This window comes from Malus domestica, chromosome 14 (genome assembly GCF_042453785.1).
Source record: "Malus domestica chromosome 14, GDT2T_hap1".
Classification (NCBI taxonomy): Eukaryota; Viridiplantae; Streptophyta; class Magnoliopsida; order Rosales; family Rosaceae; genus Malus; species Malus domestica.
In genome coordinates, this window is record NC_091674.1 from 2,366,663 (window position 1) to 2,382,885 (window position 16,223).

The window sequence follows — 16,223 nt, forward strand, 5'->3', positions numbered from 1 at the left end:
ATAGTTTAAAAAACAAATCAAAGTAGGTAATTTTGAAAGGAAAACTAATGAAAATGGCTTGAAAACTTTGAGTTTTAGTCAAAAGGACAAAAATGTGTTGTGAGTGAATAGTACTAGGAGTGACTTTCTAGAGTAAAAATGTTATTCATTTTAAAAGTGAATAGTAGCATGGGTGTTTTGTTAAAATTCCCAATTTTGAAATGGCATGTGAGGTGGGGTGGGGTGGGGTGGGATGGGTGAGAGAGAAAGTCTCTCTTCTTCCTCTCTCTTCTTCTTCGTTACTTTTCAGAAGCTGCAAAATGCAAGGCTTGGGTATTTTGAAAAAAAAAAAGTCTGCATGCACGGAAACCCATAACACCAGAAAACCATAGGGGCGGAACCACCGTCCTGGGCTTGATTTCCGGCAAGCCTTGCCCCTATGTAGCTTCACCCATGCATGTTTTACATGTTGTTTGCATATGCATGGTAGGATATGGCTTTCGTCACCCTCGAATGTCGGCCAACATGTGCCCTTTCTGATGTCTAGATGACATTAGGATTGGGGCGCATTATCCTTTTAAGACAATGGTTTTATGCTATTTTACATAGTTGATGGGCTAAATAGTGAGACCCATTTATGTGGTACAACAATTATTAAAGTTTTAATTTTTAAATTTTAGGACATCTTCAATACACACCAAAAAAATTTAGACTCAAGTCTTAAAAATTAAAATACTCTAATCGTTTAAGATTGTAAGTCTTTGCATTGGTGAATAAATAAAAAAAAAATAAAAAAACTCAACCTCACTACCTTAACTTTTTAAACTAAAGCACGAGACTATAAGTCTTGCATTAACTGGAGCTGGACCTAACTTTTTTTTCTTAGCTATTTTGTTACTATAGATAGTATAGAATTCCAGATCGAGAATTTCTAAGCGTTACATTGCAGTACATAATATTCCGAACTGATTTGTTTAATAGTTTGAGTTCGAGAATTTTTACCTGGTGTTAAGAGAGCAGACAATCCATCCATGTGTTAGGCAACACCTGAAACTGCATTGCATGATGCTCAAACTCTCTGAATTCTGGTGATTTATGACGTTTAATTAATGGATAAAATTTGTTGAAAATTTACACGAACTCTACACACTCTCTTTTTTTTTCAATGAACTGGATGTGCATTACCCGGACAAACGCCAAGGGTTACAAAGAAAGTCCATACAAGGGAGTAACCAATGAGAAAAATTGTAAGGAGGATACCAGACCGTCTCTGAGATTTTGGGGATTTTGTGTGAAATTTGTAAAAGGGGTCCTCCTTAAGATAGTTTTAAGTTTTAAAAAAGTAAAACAATATATTGATATTAGAAAACATTCACTTAAATTAAAACAAAGTCACTTAGTACTATGGTCTAGTGATATTCCTCTTCACTTGTAAGTGAGAAGTCTTATGTTAAATTCTCGCCAAATGCGAATTTGAATTATATTATTGTTAGCCCATTATCAAGCTTAGCCCACTCCCCCACCCTTTTAGCCTATATAATATCGTTTGTTCAAAAAAAAAAAATTTCAAAACAAGCTTTAGCACTCAATGATTACATATTTACAGATGTCCTTAATGATAAGTAAAAAGAGCTTCAAACATAACCTTCACTAAATAATCAAAAGCAGTTTTATCTTAAATAGCCAAACATGAAGAGAAAAAAAATATCAAACCTCTAACTTTAAAGTTTCACTTGAATGTATAACGTTGTTATATAATAAAATTAAAAAACTACCGCTTTTCAGGGTGTTATTATTGACACTCAAAATATCTCATTGTACTCCAAGTTTTTATATTTAGAAAGAAAGAAAAAAAAAATACTCTTATAAAAAATGCACAATGCAATTTAAAGTGCTAATAAAAATAATTTTTTAAATATATAACATTATTACATGATATTAGATAACAAATATTTAGAGACCCCTTCAAATTTAAAATCATGTGCGAGTACACTTTTCGCTCTCCCTTAACATCCCATCTGAGGATAGAAGGAGATGGATGCTGCTGCTGCAACGTAGGCTGTCTCCCCCATAGATACCCTAAAAAACCTTAAATAATAAGAAAGCAAAGCAAGCCGTCCTTGTTGACGATGTGCACAAGCAAAGATGAGACCGTTCACCCAAGATATTTTTGTAAAATCTACTTTACACTCCACTCCAGCTCCTAACTATGAATTCACCTCAGTGGCATTTTATCCAAATCTTACTAACTTTTTTTTTTTGGGTAGGAAATCAATGTAACAACCCTCTAGGGAACAGTTTGGCTAATTACTCGCGTTAGTGGCTGTTTTTAATACAAACGATATGTGGGAAGGGAAATCAAACACAACATGTTGATTCACAAGTTATGCCACTTTGCTAGGGTATTCAAGTTCAAATCACCCTCTTGTTTACTTTTAAAAAAAATCACTCTCTCGTTAAATTAGTATATTTCTAAAGAAAATATCATATTTCAAAGAAAAAAACTATGAAAATGTTGTGAAACTAATTATAAAAGTGGGTAAGAGAGGGAGGAGACGACAGAGAGAAAGAAGGACTCAAGTGTATGAAGATAAATTTTCAAGGGCAAAATTAAGCGAAGCACGCCCCACTAAATTTGAACTTTGTTCTATTTACCCTCTAAACTTTCAATTTGGTTTTGAGGATAAACTTTTTGTTAGTTCCAATATTTCATCGCAACTGTTGATTTTTTGTCACAATTTTTTCGTTAATTCCATCACATGTAATGCATATGGTTAACTTTTAGGGTGTATAAGTGAACATAATGTTAGTACATACTTGAACTTCTGATCATTGAGTTATGCGAACAAATTAAGACGAATGGCAACTTAACATATCTGCAACAAATTTAAGGGTTCTACGTGTACAAAATAAAGAAAAATAACTTTCAATTTGAGGAAATATTTGATAAAGCTAATATGCGGTGAGACATTGGCAAGAAATTAAAAGTTAAGAAGAAAAAGGTGCTGCAAGCAAAAACTTTGTGGGTCAAATACATAATTACACGAAATATAAGATATAAATTAGCAAATAACAAAAGATGACAAGGACTTAACTACAGAAATTCCTCGATGTCATTCGAATTTTCGGACCGTTGTGGCCCGTTGGCCGACAAGGTAGCCGTTGAGATTCAAAAACAACATCAAAAGAAAAAATCCCACTTCGCCTTGCCCAATCCTCAATCCAATACCCCACAAACATCTTTTGCTTCAAATCAGAAAGCAGAGAGACAGAGAAATCGCAGAGAGAGAGGGTGAGAGAGAGAGAGGGGGGGGAGAGAGAGAGAGAGCCCCACTCGTCAATGGGCTGCGCTTCATCGAAACTGTTCAAGAAAGGGGATAACAATGGCGGCGGCGAATACGTCATCAATCACGTCGTCTCTCTCACTTCCAGCACTTACGGCGTTCTGAACCTCGAAAACGGCCAACAACCCACCAAAGACGGCGTTGCGGAGAGCAAGAGGGCCGCGATGAAATCTTCGCCGCCCCGGGAAGATCCGGAGGTTATCAACGCCTGGGAACTCATGGAGGGGCTCGAAGAAGGAATACCCATCTCGAATCCGACGAAGAAGAGCCCGAAATCGAGTGCGCTACTTCGAGGGTTTGCAGATTTCGGTTCGAGGACTCCGTTCAAGTTGTTGAGTCAGATCGGGTCGCCGATGAAATCGAAGCGATTTGGAGGGAAGGAGAATAATAAAGAGAGAGGGGTGAATGTTAATGTGTTGCGTTATAGCCCGAAACAGGTTCTGAAACCGAACAATGGCGGCGAAAATTCGTGTAAGAAGATGTTGAATTGGAGCCCTGGAGTAAAAGGGTCGCCCGTTGCGGCAAAAAGGCAGAGCTTTGACAGTGATTTGTCTCGACGGAGGAGTTTAAGTCCCCTGTTTGATCCCGAACTCGTTGCATCTTACGAGAAGGAAATGTCTGAGGAGGAAGAGCAGATCAAGAGGATGGTTCCGCTGTCACCAAAGCCCCGTAAATTGAGAATTTCTTCCAAGGATTCGGAGTCTATGCTGCAATTATTCGAGAAAAAATGCCCACCGGGCGGCGAGAATGCAGTTGTTGTGTACACAACTACACTGAGAGGAATTAGGAAGACTTTTGAGGATTGCAACAATTTGAGGTCCATTGTGGAGTCACACCTCGTTCATGTTCTCGAGCGTGATATATCGATGGATTCTGGTTTTAAGGAGGAGATAAGGAGGCTAATGGGGACCAAGGAGGTTAAAGTTCCACTTGTATTTGTGAAGGGGAGGCTGATTGGCGGCGCCGACGAGGTGGTGAAGTTGGAGGAGGAAGGGAAGCTTGGGATTCTGTTTGATGGGATTCCGAGGGCGGTCATCGGATGCCAAGGCTGTGCCGGAATGAGATTTGTGATGTGCATGGTTTGCAATGGAAGCTGCAAAGTTTTGGATGAGGTGAAAAAGAAGATGGTGAAATGCGGCGAGTGCAATGAGAACGGTTTGATTCACTGTCCACTTTGTTGCTGCTAATAGTAATTCCACTGACAGATTTCGGTTTTTGGGTTTCGGGTTTATGAAATCTTTGGTATTCTGCCGGCAGAACAAAGATTTTTGTTTTGAGTAGTGGGATTCTAAAGTATGTTTTAGGCCCCTTTTGCTGCTGGGTTTGTACTTAAAGATTTTTTTTAACTTAAAGACTGATGTGATTTTTTACACGCTTGTTTTAGAAGTTGAAATCCTGCTTTCTAAGTTTATTTCTTCTTTTGTTAATTTATGATAAATTGCATGAATTGTGTATAGCTTCCAGTTTTGTAAGTTGAAATCCTGCGGTGTTGGATTTTTCGGGTTGATTTCTACAGCAGCATAACTTGGAGTGATGAATTCAGTTGTCATGTTAGGAGTCCAATTCTCCTAAAAAATATATGAATTCCCTAATCCTTATTCCATAACAAGGTTTAGGAGAATTGGACTCTTGACATGATTGAATCCATCCTTCAAGTTATGCTGCCATAGACGAGAACCGAATATCTGCTTGGATAGAAATTAACCCTGTAACTTGCCTTTTTCACCCCACCAGAAAAATCCGACACCTCAGGCTCCACTACTACATCAACATTCGGAGGAGAATCCACGGAAACTTTGAATATCTGTAGGTCCTTTCGTCTGCCTTTGAAGGTCACCGTTAGATAAAATGACAAATGTCCGCTCATAGCTCCAATCCCGATGAACGGGTAGTTAAGAAAGCATGGAGGAACAGGTACATGACTGCAATGTCCTTTCGTCTGTCATATGGTGGTGCTTCAGTTTTACCAGACGGAACGCGAATGGTTTTCCGTTGTTGTCCTTGGTGTTTGCTGCATAAGAATCGAAAATTGATAACTTGTTAGACAACCGCTAGACAAGTAGACCGCAAAAGTTTGATTTGTTAGGAAATTGGCCAATAACTTTATCAAGGTAACGAACTTAACCTGTTGTCATTAAGGCGGAAAATATTTCTGCAGGGCTCGAATGCACACGCCATTGAAGCACCTGTTGAGCTTTTTAGAACTGCTGCAACCCGCGCGACATGAGAACACGCCATTGAAGTACCCCGAATGCACATTGTACGAAAGTGCATTGACCGCTTGATTTTTACAAGGTGGCGATGCTGCTAAAATGTTAAAACTCCTGGTGCAGTGCTGCCATGGCTGCATAAAGAGAGCAAATCCTCAAACCAAACTAAGAATTTCCAACAAAACTTGACAAAACGGTGTGTCACACACTATTACATATGAACCTACGAAACGTGAAAAATAATTAAATTGCGAACCGTAAATTCAGATCCATGAACTGCAAGTGACCCTTTACCACAATGTGGAAAGGTGTTGAGCCCTTGTATTACGGCATGGGTTCAAACTCCGTCGGTGGCTAATTTAACAAAATTTATCGTTTGACAAAAAAAAAAAAAAAAATCAGATTCATGAACTGAAGAAGCTAGGTAGTAGATCAAATATAGTATTTCTGCAAATTATGAAATATCCATAAAAGTAATCAAATGAAGTGAGTTTTTTTTTTTTTTTTACATAGCAATATATTTACATCACGTGGTAAAGAAGTAAAATAGCTTCGAACTTACTATTTACAATATTTGACCTTAGATTTCTTTTTTCTTTTTATAAACGATAGATTTTGTTAGATTAATCACCGATATGGTTTGAATTAGATGTTAGATTTTTCACTCACAACTTTTGAGTAGAACAGAATATCATTAGGCAGTAGTACTACGTGACAAAAAAAAGTGATTTTTAACTTTCATGAATTATGATTTTATACTGTGGAGTGAGAAACATAACACTAGCGTCATTCCATCTATATAATAATGATGTCATTAATCACACGTCACTATCAGTCCAATGACGTAAACTAGGAGTGATTTATTACGTAGCTTAGTTCAAATTTTCGGAGTACGATTTTCTCCCTTCTAAATCCTCTCGCTTTCCTTCCCCATCTCTTTCACTTTCCTCTTTGTCTTTCTCTTTATAAACAAAAGTTGACATAAGATGTCGATATAATTTAATCATGATCATTCACATAGAAGTGAAAAATTTAGAAAAAGAATCCTACTCCCAAATTTTCACCTTCTGCATGAAAAACGGTTGCAGTCAGTTTGTTGTGTAGTAAACTAATTCTGACAGTCAACAGCACCCAGACAAAAATGAACCGCACACGCACGCAAACAGTAACACGGCATCCGGTTCCAGTGATTACACTGCAGTTTCATTCACCTACAAACCCCTCCAAGTTACCTCACGAGCTACAGCCATTAGAAAACTGCCACACAATATATTTTAAAAACAAATTCATCATTTCACTTGCTTATTCGCTGTATTCACTGTAAAGTTGTGGAGACGCATGCACTTGATTTGGCTTGACCGACCAGCTCACACGTGTTGTTTTCTATGCAAGTAGTGACGGGAGTGATAATATAACACCTCCGTCTCTCCTCCCTCAAACTCTCTCTCCCCTCTCTCTCTCTCTCTCTCTCTCTCTCTCTAAACAGCAGTGCAATTGGGTTCGCCATGGCCGGAAGAAAGAGGAAGCTGAAATCGTAAGATTTGTTTTCTCAATTCTCTTTTACTCACTGAAAGCATTTCGTAATTTGCATGTTTCATTTCATTGTTTTTTCACTCTGGATTTAGGAAATGGGTGTGAGGATTTTAGGAATTTGGATCAATTTAGGGGTTATGATTGAAAAGCAATGATTTTCAAGTCAAGAATTAGGTTTAATTGTTGAGAATTGAAGTCAATTGTGAGAATTTTGATGGGGTTTTGGGGGAAGGGTTTTTGTGTGTGGCTAAAGTTTGTGAATTTAGGGTTTTGGAGAAATTTGGGTTTTATAGTGGAATGTCAATAAGCTCTTTGGATAGGAATTAGTTTGAATTTGTTTAAAATTGGATTCAAGAGTCAAAATTGAAAATTTCGACCGGGTTGTTAAATGGGTTAAAAGTTATAACCCTAGCCATTGCTAGATCATAGTGTCTTTTGGGAATGTAATACTATCAAGAAATAAAGGGTAGGCTTTAATTGTGGAAAAATGTTAAATTGGATGAATTCAGAGCAATCTCATGGTTTTCGGTTTCATGTTGTGCATATTTTAATTTCTTGATAACTTTGGGCATCCAAGGTAAGCGTTTTTAGTGGTTCTTGTGTGATCATATTTTCCTTTCTATATGAGCTCATTATGTCTTAGGTTCATTAATTGCTTGTTTGCCTATCTTGCTTAAGCAAAAGTACCAGTACGATCTTGTACGTTACCCAAAAAGAATAGGGTAAAGAATATGATAGTTGATTAGTTACAACCAGGTTTATCTCTTGTTCGGTTGTGGTTATTGTGTGTTTAATTGTTGGATTCGCACGATCCGTACGTTACCCGAAAAAAAAGTGATGGTTAGTAACAACCAGGTTGTTACTCTTTGTTTTAATTGTCGAATTCGCACGATCTGTATGTTATCCGAAAAGTATGTGATCGTTGATTAGTTACAACCAGGTTTTTGTATTGTCTGATGTGGGAATTGTGTTTATTTGTCGGATTTGTACGTATGTTACCGGTAAATGAATATGGTAGTTGATTAGTTACAACCAGGTTTTTCTCTTGTCGTTTGTGGGGATTTTTTTTTATTTGTCGGATTCGTATGTTACCTGGAAATGAATATGATAGTGTTGACAAGAAACGGTAGCGGGGGAAATGAATATGATAGTTGATTAGTTACAATTATGTTTTTCTCTCAACGGTTGTGGGGGCCAGTACAACTATTGATTTCTTTTGTGTTTCTTGGTAGTACTTTTAACCATAATCATATGTTATCCAAGGGGTCCAATTTTTAGTAATTCCGAAATGACTTCATACTCTTTTGTTTTGGGATGGGTGTGAATGTGGTGTGTGGCTGTTTTGACGGGTTAGGGGGAAGGATTGTGTTTCGCATTTGGTTTGGCGGTTACATGCCAAAGAATTCGGATTAATAATAGAATGTTGATTTATTGCTAGCTGTGTCTTACTTTTATGGAAATAATTATTTTTCCTTTAGCGTTTCCTTATAGCGTCTTAGCTCATATCTGTGTTTCGTATAACTTATATGAATTTATGATGTATAGGTTAGCTGAAACAATCACAAATAGTAACAGAAAAGCAAGCAAGATGAAAAAGGATAAACTGGAGCTGCAGACTTGGTCTGACCTTCCTGCCGAACTTTTGGAACTCATTGTGTCTACTTTAACTCTGCGGGATAACATTCGCGTATCTGTTGTATGCAAGAGATGGCACTCAGCTGCCATTTCTGTGCGGGTGGTCAACCAATCACCACTGCTTATGTACTTTCCCAGATTTGGTGACCTATATGAATTCTATGATCCATCGCAGCGCAAAATCTACTCCTTGGAGTTACCTGAGCTGACTGGGTCTAGGATTTGCTACACTAAAGACGGTTGGCTACTGTTATACAGACCCAGATCTCACCGCGTGTTCTTCTTTAATCCCTTCAATCGCAAGATAATAAAGGTACCAAGATTTGAGTTGACTTATCAGATAGTTGCATTCTCTTGTGCCCCAACTTCTGCCAGCTGCATACTCTTTACGGTGAAACACATCAGCCCCACAGTTGTTGCTATTAGCACTTGTCGTCCTGGGGAAAGAGAGTGGACTACTGTTAATTTCCAAAACCGGTTGCCCTTTGTGAGTAGCATTTGGAACAAGCTTGTTTTCTGCAACGGACTCTTTTATTGTCTGAGCCTCACCGGTTGGCTAGGGGTATTCAACCCCGAAGAACGCACTTGGAGTGTTCTTGCCGTTCCTCCACCCAAGTGCCCGGAGAACTTTTTTGCCAAAAATTGGTGGAAAGGTAAGTTTATGGCTGAGCATGAGGGAAACATATTAGTTATATATACATGTTCAAGTGAAAACCCGATTATATTTAAGCTGGATCAGACGAACATGGTTTGGGAAGAAATGATGACCCTCGATGGTCTGACACTGTTTGCGAGTTTCTTGTCATCTCATTCAAGAATTGACCTGCCTGGAATCATGAGAAACAGCGTCTACTTCTCGAAAGTTCGTTTCTACGGAAGGTGTTGCATATCCTACTCTCTCGACTCTTGTAGATACCATCCTCGCAAGGAGTGTCATGACTGGGGAGAGCAAGATCCTTTTAAGAAGATTTGGATTGAAGCACCTCAAGACTTCTCAACCTTAAATTGGTGAAAGTTGTAGCGAATAATTCGCGTCTGCGCGATCAATTGGATGTTGTGCTATAGATACTTCATGTGTAACAAGTTGCTTATGGGGTCAATTATACTCCTTTAAGAACTCATTCAAATCTGAACTGTTCCTTTCTTTCTGTGTAAGTTATCCTTAAGTTACATGAACATATTCAGACAGTATGTACAAATGCTTCATTTTCTAAGTTCTTAAAACTTTAGCCTACCTCTATGTTTTAGGACGCCAGAATCCACTAGGGAAACTGAGTTGCACAAGGCTGAGTTCGGCAGGTGTGGCGCTAGTTTACTACCCTTAAGTTTTGTTTGACATGGTTTTCTTCGGAACGTAAGCATCTAATCCAACCGGAAATTCGACAAGCTGGAGCTAGAATCTTAAGCGAAAAGCAATCAAACCACGGTTGTCTTTGAAACCGCAGTTCTTTTACGCGAAAGTGCAACGAAATTCAACAGCACAAATTTCTTAGTTTAAGTAAACATAGTTTAAGCATACTGCACGGACATCGGTTCTAAGCAGTTATTTCTTTAACATGAATCAACTACATTTGATTTTGTTTTACAACTTATAACGAATTGCACAACCCCAAATGTGTACATTCCTTCACACGCCCAAAGTTCTGATTGCCAATCCGATATGCTGTCTTCTTTTCCATTCTGGAAACAAGAGGCAGAACTCAATAATTTAATACGGGTTGTAGCGATGACGGCCGCGGCTGTTCTCACCGCTTCGCCTTCCACCACTTGAGCTGCCACCGCCACCGCTTCTTCCACCTCGGGACTGCGGTGGAGGCGTCTGTGGTTGTACTCCGGGCTGTTGCCTAGAAAAAGAAATGCAGAAGTTCAACTTCGGATGCAAAGTAAATATGAACTTGAAACAAACAGAGTACATTTCATATGGAAGAGACGCTGGATTGAAATGCAAGATCAGCAGGCAAACAATACAAGACTGATTTGTACAAGCCCGCAAATCGACTATGAGATGGTACATGCGGCGAACAAGTACCAAAAGAAACGTTACTTACAGGACATATCCAATCCTTCCATCAGGCAAAAGCATAGGCATCATTGCCATGCCAGCAGGAGTTGGTCCCCTACCATATATCAGTGGCTGCAAGAAATTGAGACCTATATCAGCGAACATATCCAGAGAGAGTTTGCTATAGACATAGGAAGTATCGTAGAAAGTTAAATGAGCAATTTTTAACTTTTTGAAGTTTGTCTCACAGGAGAGACGTGTAGTTTCTTCTGTCAAAATTGTTACATAAACAAAGATACTTTAAACTTGTGACTTACTTTATTACAAGACAAACGAAATATCCTTGTATGCTCAATATGTTATCAAGTTAACAGACAGACAGCCCTATTTGTTTATTTTATGCCATGATAACACTATAATTTAAATCTTACTTGTCCAAATCCCGGACCGCTGTATCCAGCACCTAAGCCACCACCGTATGGACTACCCCCTATCATGCCATACCCCAGACGTGGTGGGTAGGTTGGAAGTAAGGCCGACTTCTGATGATTTGATGATCCAGAAGACTTCTGATCTGATTGTGGCTTTGCAAGAGAACACTCCAAAACTTGACCTATGAAACAAAAGATTATGAATTAAGACTCTCTCCTGAAAATTTTGGTTTAACTACTGAGAATAGTAAAAGAGCATAAGAAAGCTACCATCAATTTCATATTTTTCAGTGTTCTTCAATGCCTTCATGGCACATGCCCTTTCCGCAAAGTGCACAAAACCAAATCTGCTCTTTTCCTGTCCCGCTTTGGCGGGCGGGAGAACCACCTTTGTTATCTTTCCATGATGTTCAAACAGATCCTTCAGCTGATCCTGAGTAATGTCTTTTGGTAAATTTTTGACATACACAGCCTTAACCTGTATCAATCAAAACAAAGATGTCATGACTTGAGCAACATCCACAAGTGCATGTAATAATACAAAGGGAAAAGAACTCTACACGTGTAATGTGGCACATAGAAGTAAGAGGTCTAGTGCAGTGGAGATCATGGATTGGAGTATTCAGATAGAAAAAGCAAAAGGAAGCCGAAAGGCAAGCATTATCAATTCAAAATTGTTTTCAATTTCAAACTGTAAAGGAGAACATGTAACAGTAATCTGAAGCCAATTAATCCCCATATACATCTAACTAAATATACTTTATTCTTTTTCAAATAAAATTTAAAGGGGTCAACCCTAGGCACCCATGTATAAAGACCAAGCGAGCATATATACATCCGAGAAGCAACCTCCCACAACCAGGAAAGATAATTAGGAACCGTGATAAAATGTTGTGGGAAGAAAGTATATATATAAGAGCCTAAATAAAATATATGAGAGCCAAAAACAGAACTATACAATAGCAGACTTGTGTGTAGGGATGGGCAATGGTTATAGCGGGCGGGTAACCGCATTTATTTACCCATAACCGTTTATGCTCATACCCGCATAACCGTTTACCCGTTGGGTAATTGCCTAAACGGTTATACCCATACCCATACCCATAACCGTTTATAAACGGTTAACCATACCCATAACCACGTACCCATTTAACCATAACCGTTTACCTGTTTATCCATTGAGCCATTGTTTTACCCATTTACCCTTTCTTTCTTTTTTACTGTTTACCGATTTATTAGTTGGTAAAGTTAATTTGAAGGGATTGTTAAGGGACCATAGTGTATATATGTGCATATATTTTGTATCTATACATAAAGCACAAGAGTGTAGCAAGTGAGATTGATTGGAGTCTATCTTCTCCAGTCACGGCCATATAAGTGTCCTCGTATGTCAGATAAGCTCCCTAAACTGAAATATGGCCATAGTCTCCGAAGTAGAAGTTGTAGATTGCCTCGTACCTGTCTCCCTCTTTCTCAGGAAAGTTTTGGACCAAAACGCACTTATATTCATAATCACTTTTAATAAAAGTGCTTTTATTAAAATAAATGGTTTAGGGTTTTAATTTTTTATTTTTTCAATTTCACATATATTAAAATAAACGGGTAAACGGATACCCATTTATAACCGCGGTTAATACCCATAACCGCCCATTTAAATGTCACAGGTAAACGGTTATACCCATAACCATTTAATTATTTAAACGGTTACCCATAACCATAACTATGAAATTTAAGTGGGCGGGTAACCGCGGTTACCCATAACCGATGGGTTTTTGCCCATCCCTACTTGTGTGTGGAAAAAGGCAGAGACAGCTAACCTGAGAAGCAGCAGAGGATTCTGTATTTTTAGGATCAGCCCAGCTCACAGTTGGAGCATTTGTGTCAAGCTTAAATTTTGGGGTGGACATCTTTTGTCTTGAGTATTCTGCGCAGGCATGATTATAATACTCAATAAACGCGAATCCACGATTTCGGCTGGAATTCTGTGGGTCCTGTATAAAGAAGATTCAACGGAAAACTGAATTAGATCAAGAAACAAGGAAAATCGTCAAGAAGACAGTTAGGATCTGGAAATGATAGGAAACCGGGGTTAACTAAAATGAAATATAGAACGAAACAAAAATAAGCAAAACAAAAGATTAAAGAATATATCTCAAACCTTCAACAATTCCACAGAAATGACTCCTGGGCCAATATCTGTTACAGCCCTCTTCATATCTTCCTCTCCCCAACTTCTTGGAACATTTCCGATGAACAACCTATGCTTGGCTTGAGATGTTGAACATTTAATCCTTTTTCCCTAGAAAAGGAAGCCAGCAGAAAAGTTAGTGTTGCAAGAAACGTAAACCTTAGTTCTACTTTCCATTATAGATAAGGAAACCAAATAATTTATCTCAAAAAGAAAAGTGTGAAAGAAAGTGGATGCAGAAATTATTAGCGCCACAAACCTGAGTTGATAATTTACAAAAGCAAAGCTAGGGGAAAATAAGTGACCAAAAGTGAGTTCAGATTACCTTTAACTCCGAATTATTCAGTTCCTCGATGGCCTTAGAAGCCAATTCCTTGTTTCTGAAGGTTACAAAAGCATAACCTTTGGCCTCACCTGAATCTTTTCCCTTCATTATTCTAACCTGTGAACATATATAGATTTCTATGAGCGTAAATGTAAAAGATGCGCACAGAGCTTTACAATCAACATGTCTTACCTCAGTCACTTCCCCAATAGATTCACAAAATCCCCTCAAATCCTCTTCGGATGCATCATGAGGAATGCCACCAAGATACACCTCTGACCCATGTGGAGGCCGTGCAAGAAGCTCAGCATGCTTCGTTCTCTCCTCCTCATCCTCTGCACCAGCAACTGTCATCTCTTCATCACCATCTGAGCTTTTCTGTCCATCAGATTTTGTAGCAGGTTGCTTATTTTCTTCCTCTTCCTCAACCTCCTCTTCTGGATCTTCTTCTTCCTCTTCCTCCTCTTCTTCCACCTCAACTTCCTCCTCCTCCTCTACTTCTTCATACTCAACCTCCTCTTCTATTGTTTCCTCAGGATCATTGTCTCCATCCAGGTCCACCCGCTCATCAGATTCTACATGCCTTTCAGATGCATCCCCAGAATTTGTCCTTGTTTTCGGCATCTTATATATCTAGAATGACAAGCTTGCAAGGCAACTGTGAAGAAAGCACAGTAGCCAGAAGCATTCCCAGAAGAAAGAATACAGATATGGAAAGGTGGAAACAACATGAGAGGCCAAACGAAGTTGCAGAGAAAGAATTTCGAAAGAATCTGTGCCATGAGGTATGGGTTCAAGGACTTCCAAAGTCAATGATTTTCAATTAAGGGGTCATTATAAAGTAACAATAGTAATAGAGACAGGCAACAGAAGAATTCTGCATGATTTATCAAGGGGATGATGATGCTCAGCAGGCGAAATAAACAATGAAGCAGTGAATTTCTCGAATATTTAGATATCGACATTCGACAGTAAATGGATGGTGTAATTGTTTAAATATCTATCTGGAGAGTTTCATGCCCAAAGAGACAAAAAATAAAAAGGAAAAAATATGAATAAGAAATCAAACAACATATAGCAGAAATCATAGATATGATAACATATTGAACATCACAGCTGAAACAGTATGGGGCTGACATGTTACGAAGAATTGAAAATTTTCGAGCATTCGCTTTGATTAAAAACCGCATTTAGATATTAATAAAGCAAGATTATACTGAACTGAAGCTTGAGAAAAGGATGGAACCAAATCCCATCCCTTTTTTCATTCTATACAAGCGACATTAGGCGACTGGGGAATTCAACTCGGGACCTCAGGCTCAAGGGCGAATGCTATTAACCGACTGAGCTACAGAGCCCCTTGCTCAATCCCATCCAATTAAAAACCAACTAAATGCCTCAAATTCTAGAACTTGTAAACAATACCAACCACCCCAAAAGTGACCCCAATTTCCCCAAACCTAGCCAACCAACCAAACATTTGATTCGTTTCGATTCCAACCCTTTCTCCGAATTTTTTTTACTTTCGGATTCCCCCTTTACATTTCTACACAAAATAACACTACCCAAGTGAACAAAAACCATTAATTTGCATTTCAGAGATCCATATTATGAAACTAGAACAGAAAATTGAATATTTCAACGAAAATAATCCCCAAAAATATATAAAAATTGGAGAAAAAATCCAATGAAAAACAATGTAAAATTGGAAAGAGAGGAAGTACCTGAGCCGGTGCTTCGAACAGTTAATTCAACTGTGGGACCAATTTGTTCAATCTCGGAAACCCTAATTCGGTGCTCTGAGCTTTTTTACTAGGCTCGAACCCAACCAACGAAAACGAAAAGGGAATAGCTTTTGAGGTTTGCGTGTCGTCTTGCGAGCTACCGACGTAGATATTCAAAAGTTATTGGACCATGTGATCTTTTGATATTGGGCCGCATTTTTGGGTTTCGGCCCGTAAATTTTGTGACATGGACAACTTTTGGGCTTCCAGCCCATTATTTCACACCGAAGCCTTCTCTCTCCTCCCTTACGAAGACCTATCATTACATTTAAATGATTAAACGATTTCTGATTTGAAGGATTATATTTTTTTAGGAATAAAAATTAAATTAAGATAAAGAAATTAAACGATGCAATTATATAATTTCTGTAGTAAAGATATGTTATACGCAAAAGGTGGGATAACATATTGTTCCATAGGAATGCAAATATTATCCATTTATTATTTGTTTTGCAGTTTAGATTGACAACAAATCAATAACACCCGTACTATGCACAAGGACGTTGTCTAAGAACTCGTTTGGAAGTGTTTTTAAAATAGTTGAAAACACTTCTCGTGGAAGTATTTTTGGTACTAATCCTTTAGTAATAATGCAATTGATTCTGGAAAAAAAAACATTTTGAAGTGCTTTCTGCATGAAGCACATAACTATTGCTTCTTGCAAAAAGCAATTCAAGTTTTCTAATTCCCAAGAACATTTTCGCTAAAAACGCTTTCAGTCATTTTAAAAACATATTCAAACGAGTTCTATCATGATGTTAGAATTCCGGGCATATAATCCCCTCAACACGA

At 38.3% G+C, this 16,223-nt stretch overlaps 3 protein-coding genes across 5 annotated transcripts; 2 read left to right on the plus strand and 1 right to left on the minus strand.

Annotated features, from left to right (window-relative positions):
- The first annotated feature begins 3,182 nt into the window (after nucleotides 1-3,182).
- LOC103454008 (uncharacterized protein At3g28850) lies at nucleotides 3,183-4,731 on the plus strand. Its single transcript, XM_008393596.4, has one exon. It carries the CDS (start codon nucleotides 3,320-3,322, stop codon nucleotides 4,508-4,510), a length of 1,191 nt encoding a protein of 396 aa, XP_008391818.3. The 5' UTR covers nucleotides 3,183-3,319; the 3' UTR covers nucleotides 4,511-4,731.
- A 2,187-nt stretch (nucleotides 4,732-6,918) lies between these two features.
- LOC103454009 (F-box/kelch-repeat protein At1g57790-like) lies at nucleotides 6,919-9,892 on the plus strand. Its single transcript, XM_008393597.4, has 2 exons — nucleotides 6,919-7,067; nucleotides 8,612-9,892. Exons 1-2 carry the CDS (start codon nucleotides 7,039-7,041, stop codon nucleotides 9,711-9,713), a joined length of 1,131 nt encoding a protein of 376 aa, XP_008391819.3. The 5' UTR covers nucleotides 6,919-7,038; the 3' UTR covers nucleotides 9,714-9,892.
- A 277-nt stretch (nucleotides 9,893-10,169) lies between these two features.
- LOC103454010 (heterogeneous nuclear ribonucleoprotein Q-like) lies at nucleotides 10,170-15,577 on the minus strand. Of its 3 annotated transcripts, none has more exons than XM_008393598.4 (9): nucleotides 15,372-15,577; nucleotides 13,840-14,305; nucleotides 13,648-13,764; nucleotides 13,293-13,433; nucleotides 12,952-13,125; nucleotides 11,405-11,612; nucleotides 11,135-11,316; nucleotides 10,750-10,835; nucleotides 10,170-10,545 (listed from the first exon to the last, which is right to left on the minus strand). In XM_008393598.4, exons 2-9 carry the CDS (start codon nucleotides 14,269-14,271, stop codon nucleotides 10,410-10,412), a joined length of 1,476 nt encoding a protein of 491 aa, XP_008391820.3. In that variant the 5' UTR covers nucleotides 14,272-14,305; nucleotides 15,372-15,577; the 3' UTR covers nucleotides 10,170-10,409. The 3 variants fall into 3 exon arrangements, with proteins under 3 accessions (XP_008391820.3, XP_028948503.2, XP_070668114.1); XM_029092670.2 differs by having other exon boundaries at nucleotides 13,840-14,420; nucleotides 15,372-15,515; XM_070812013.1 differs by having other exon boundaries at nucleotides 13,840-14,651; nucleotides 15,372-15,515.
- Nucleotides 15,578-16,223: the final 646 nt, after the last annotated feature.

Excerpts from the sequence above, each read along its gene's own strand:
- LOC103454008 (XM_008393596.4), top strand. The coding sequence starts at position 3,320 with ATGGGCTGCGCTTCATCGAAACTGTTCAAGAAAGGGGATAACAATGGC.
- LOC103454009 (XM_008393597.4), top strand. The coding sequence starts at position 7,039 with ATGGCCGGAAGAAAGAGGAAGCTGAAATC. Across the intron at positions 7,068-8,611 it reads AGAAAGAGGAAGCTGAAATC|GTTAGCTGAAACAATCACAA; the intron begins GTAAGATTTGTT and ends TATGATGTATAG.
- LOC103454010 (XM_008393598.4), bottom strand. The coding sequence starts at position 14,271 with ATGCCGAAAACAAGGACAAATTCTGGGGATGCATCTGAAAGGCATGTA. Across the intron at positions 11,317-11,404 it reads TGAAAAATATGAAATTGATG|GTCAAGTTTTGGAGTGTTCT; the intron begins GTAGCTTTCTTA and ends TTTGTTTCATAG. Across the intron at positions 10,836-11,134 it reads GCGGTCCGGGATTTGGACAA|CCACTGATATATGGTAGGGG; the intron begins GTAAGATTTAAA and ends AATTTCTTGCAG.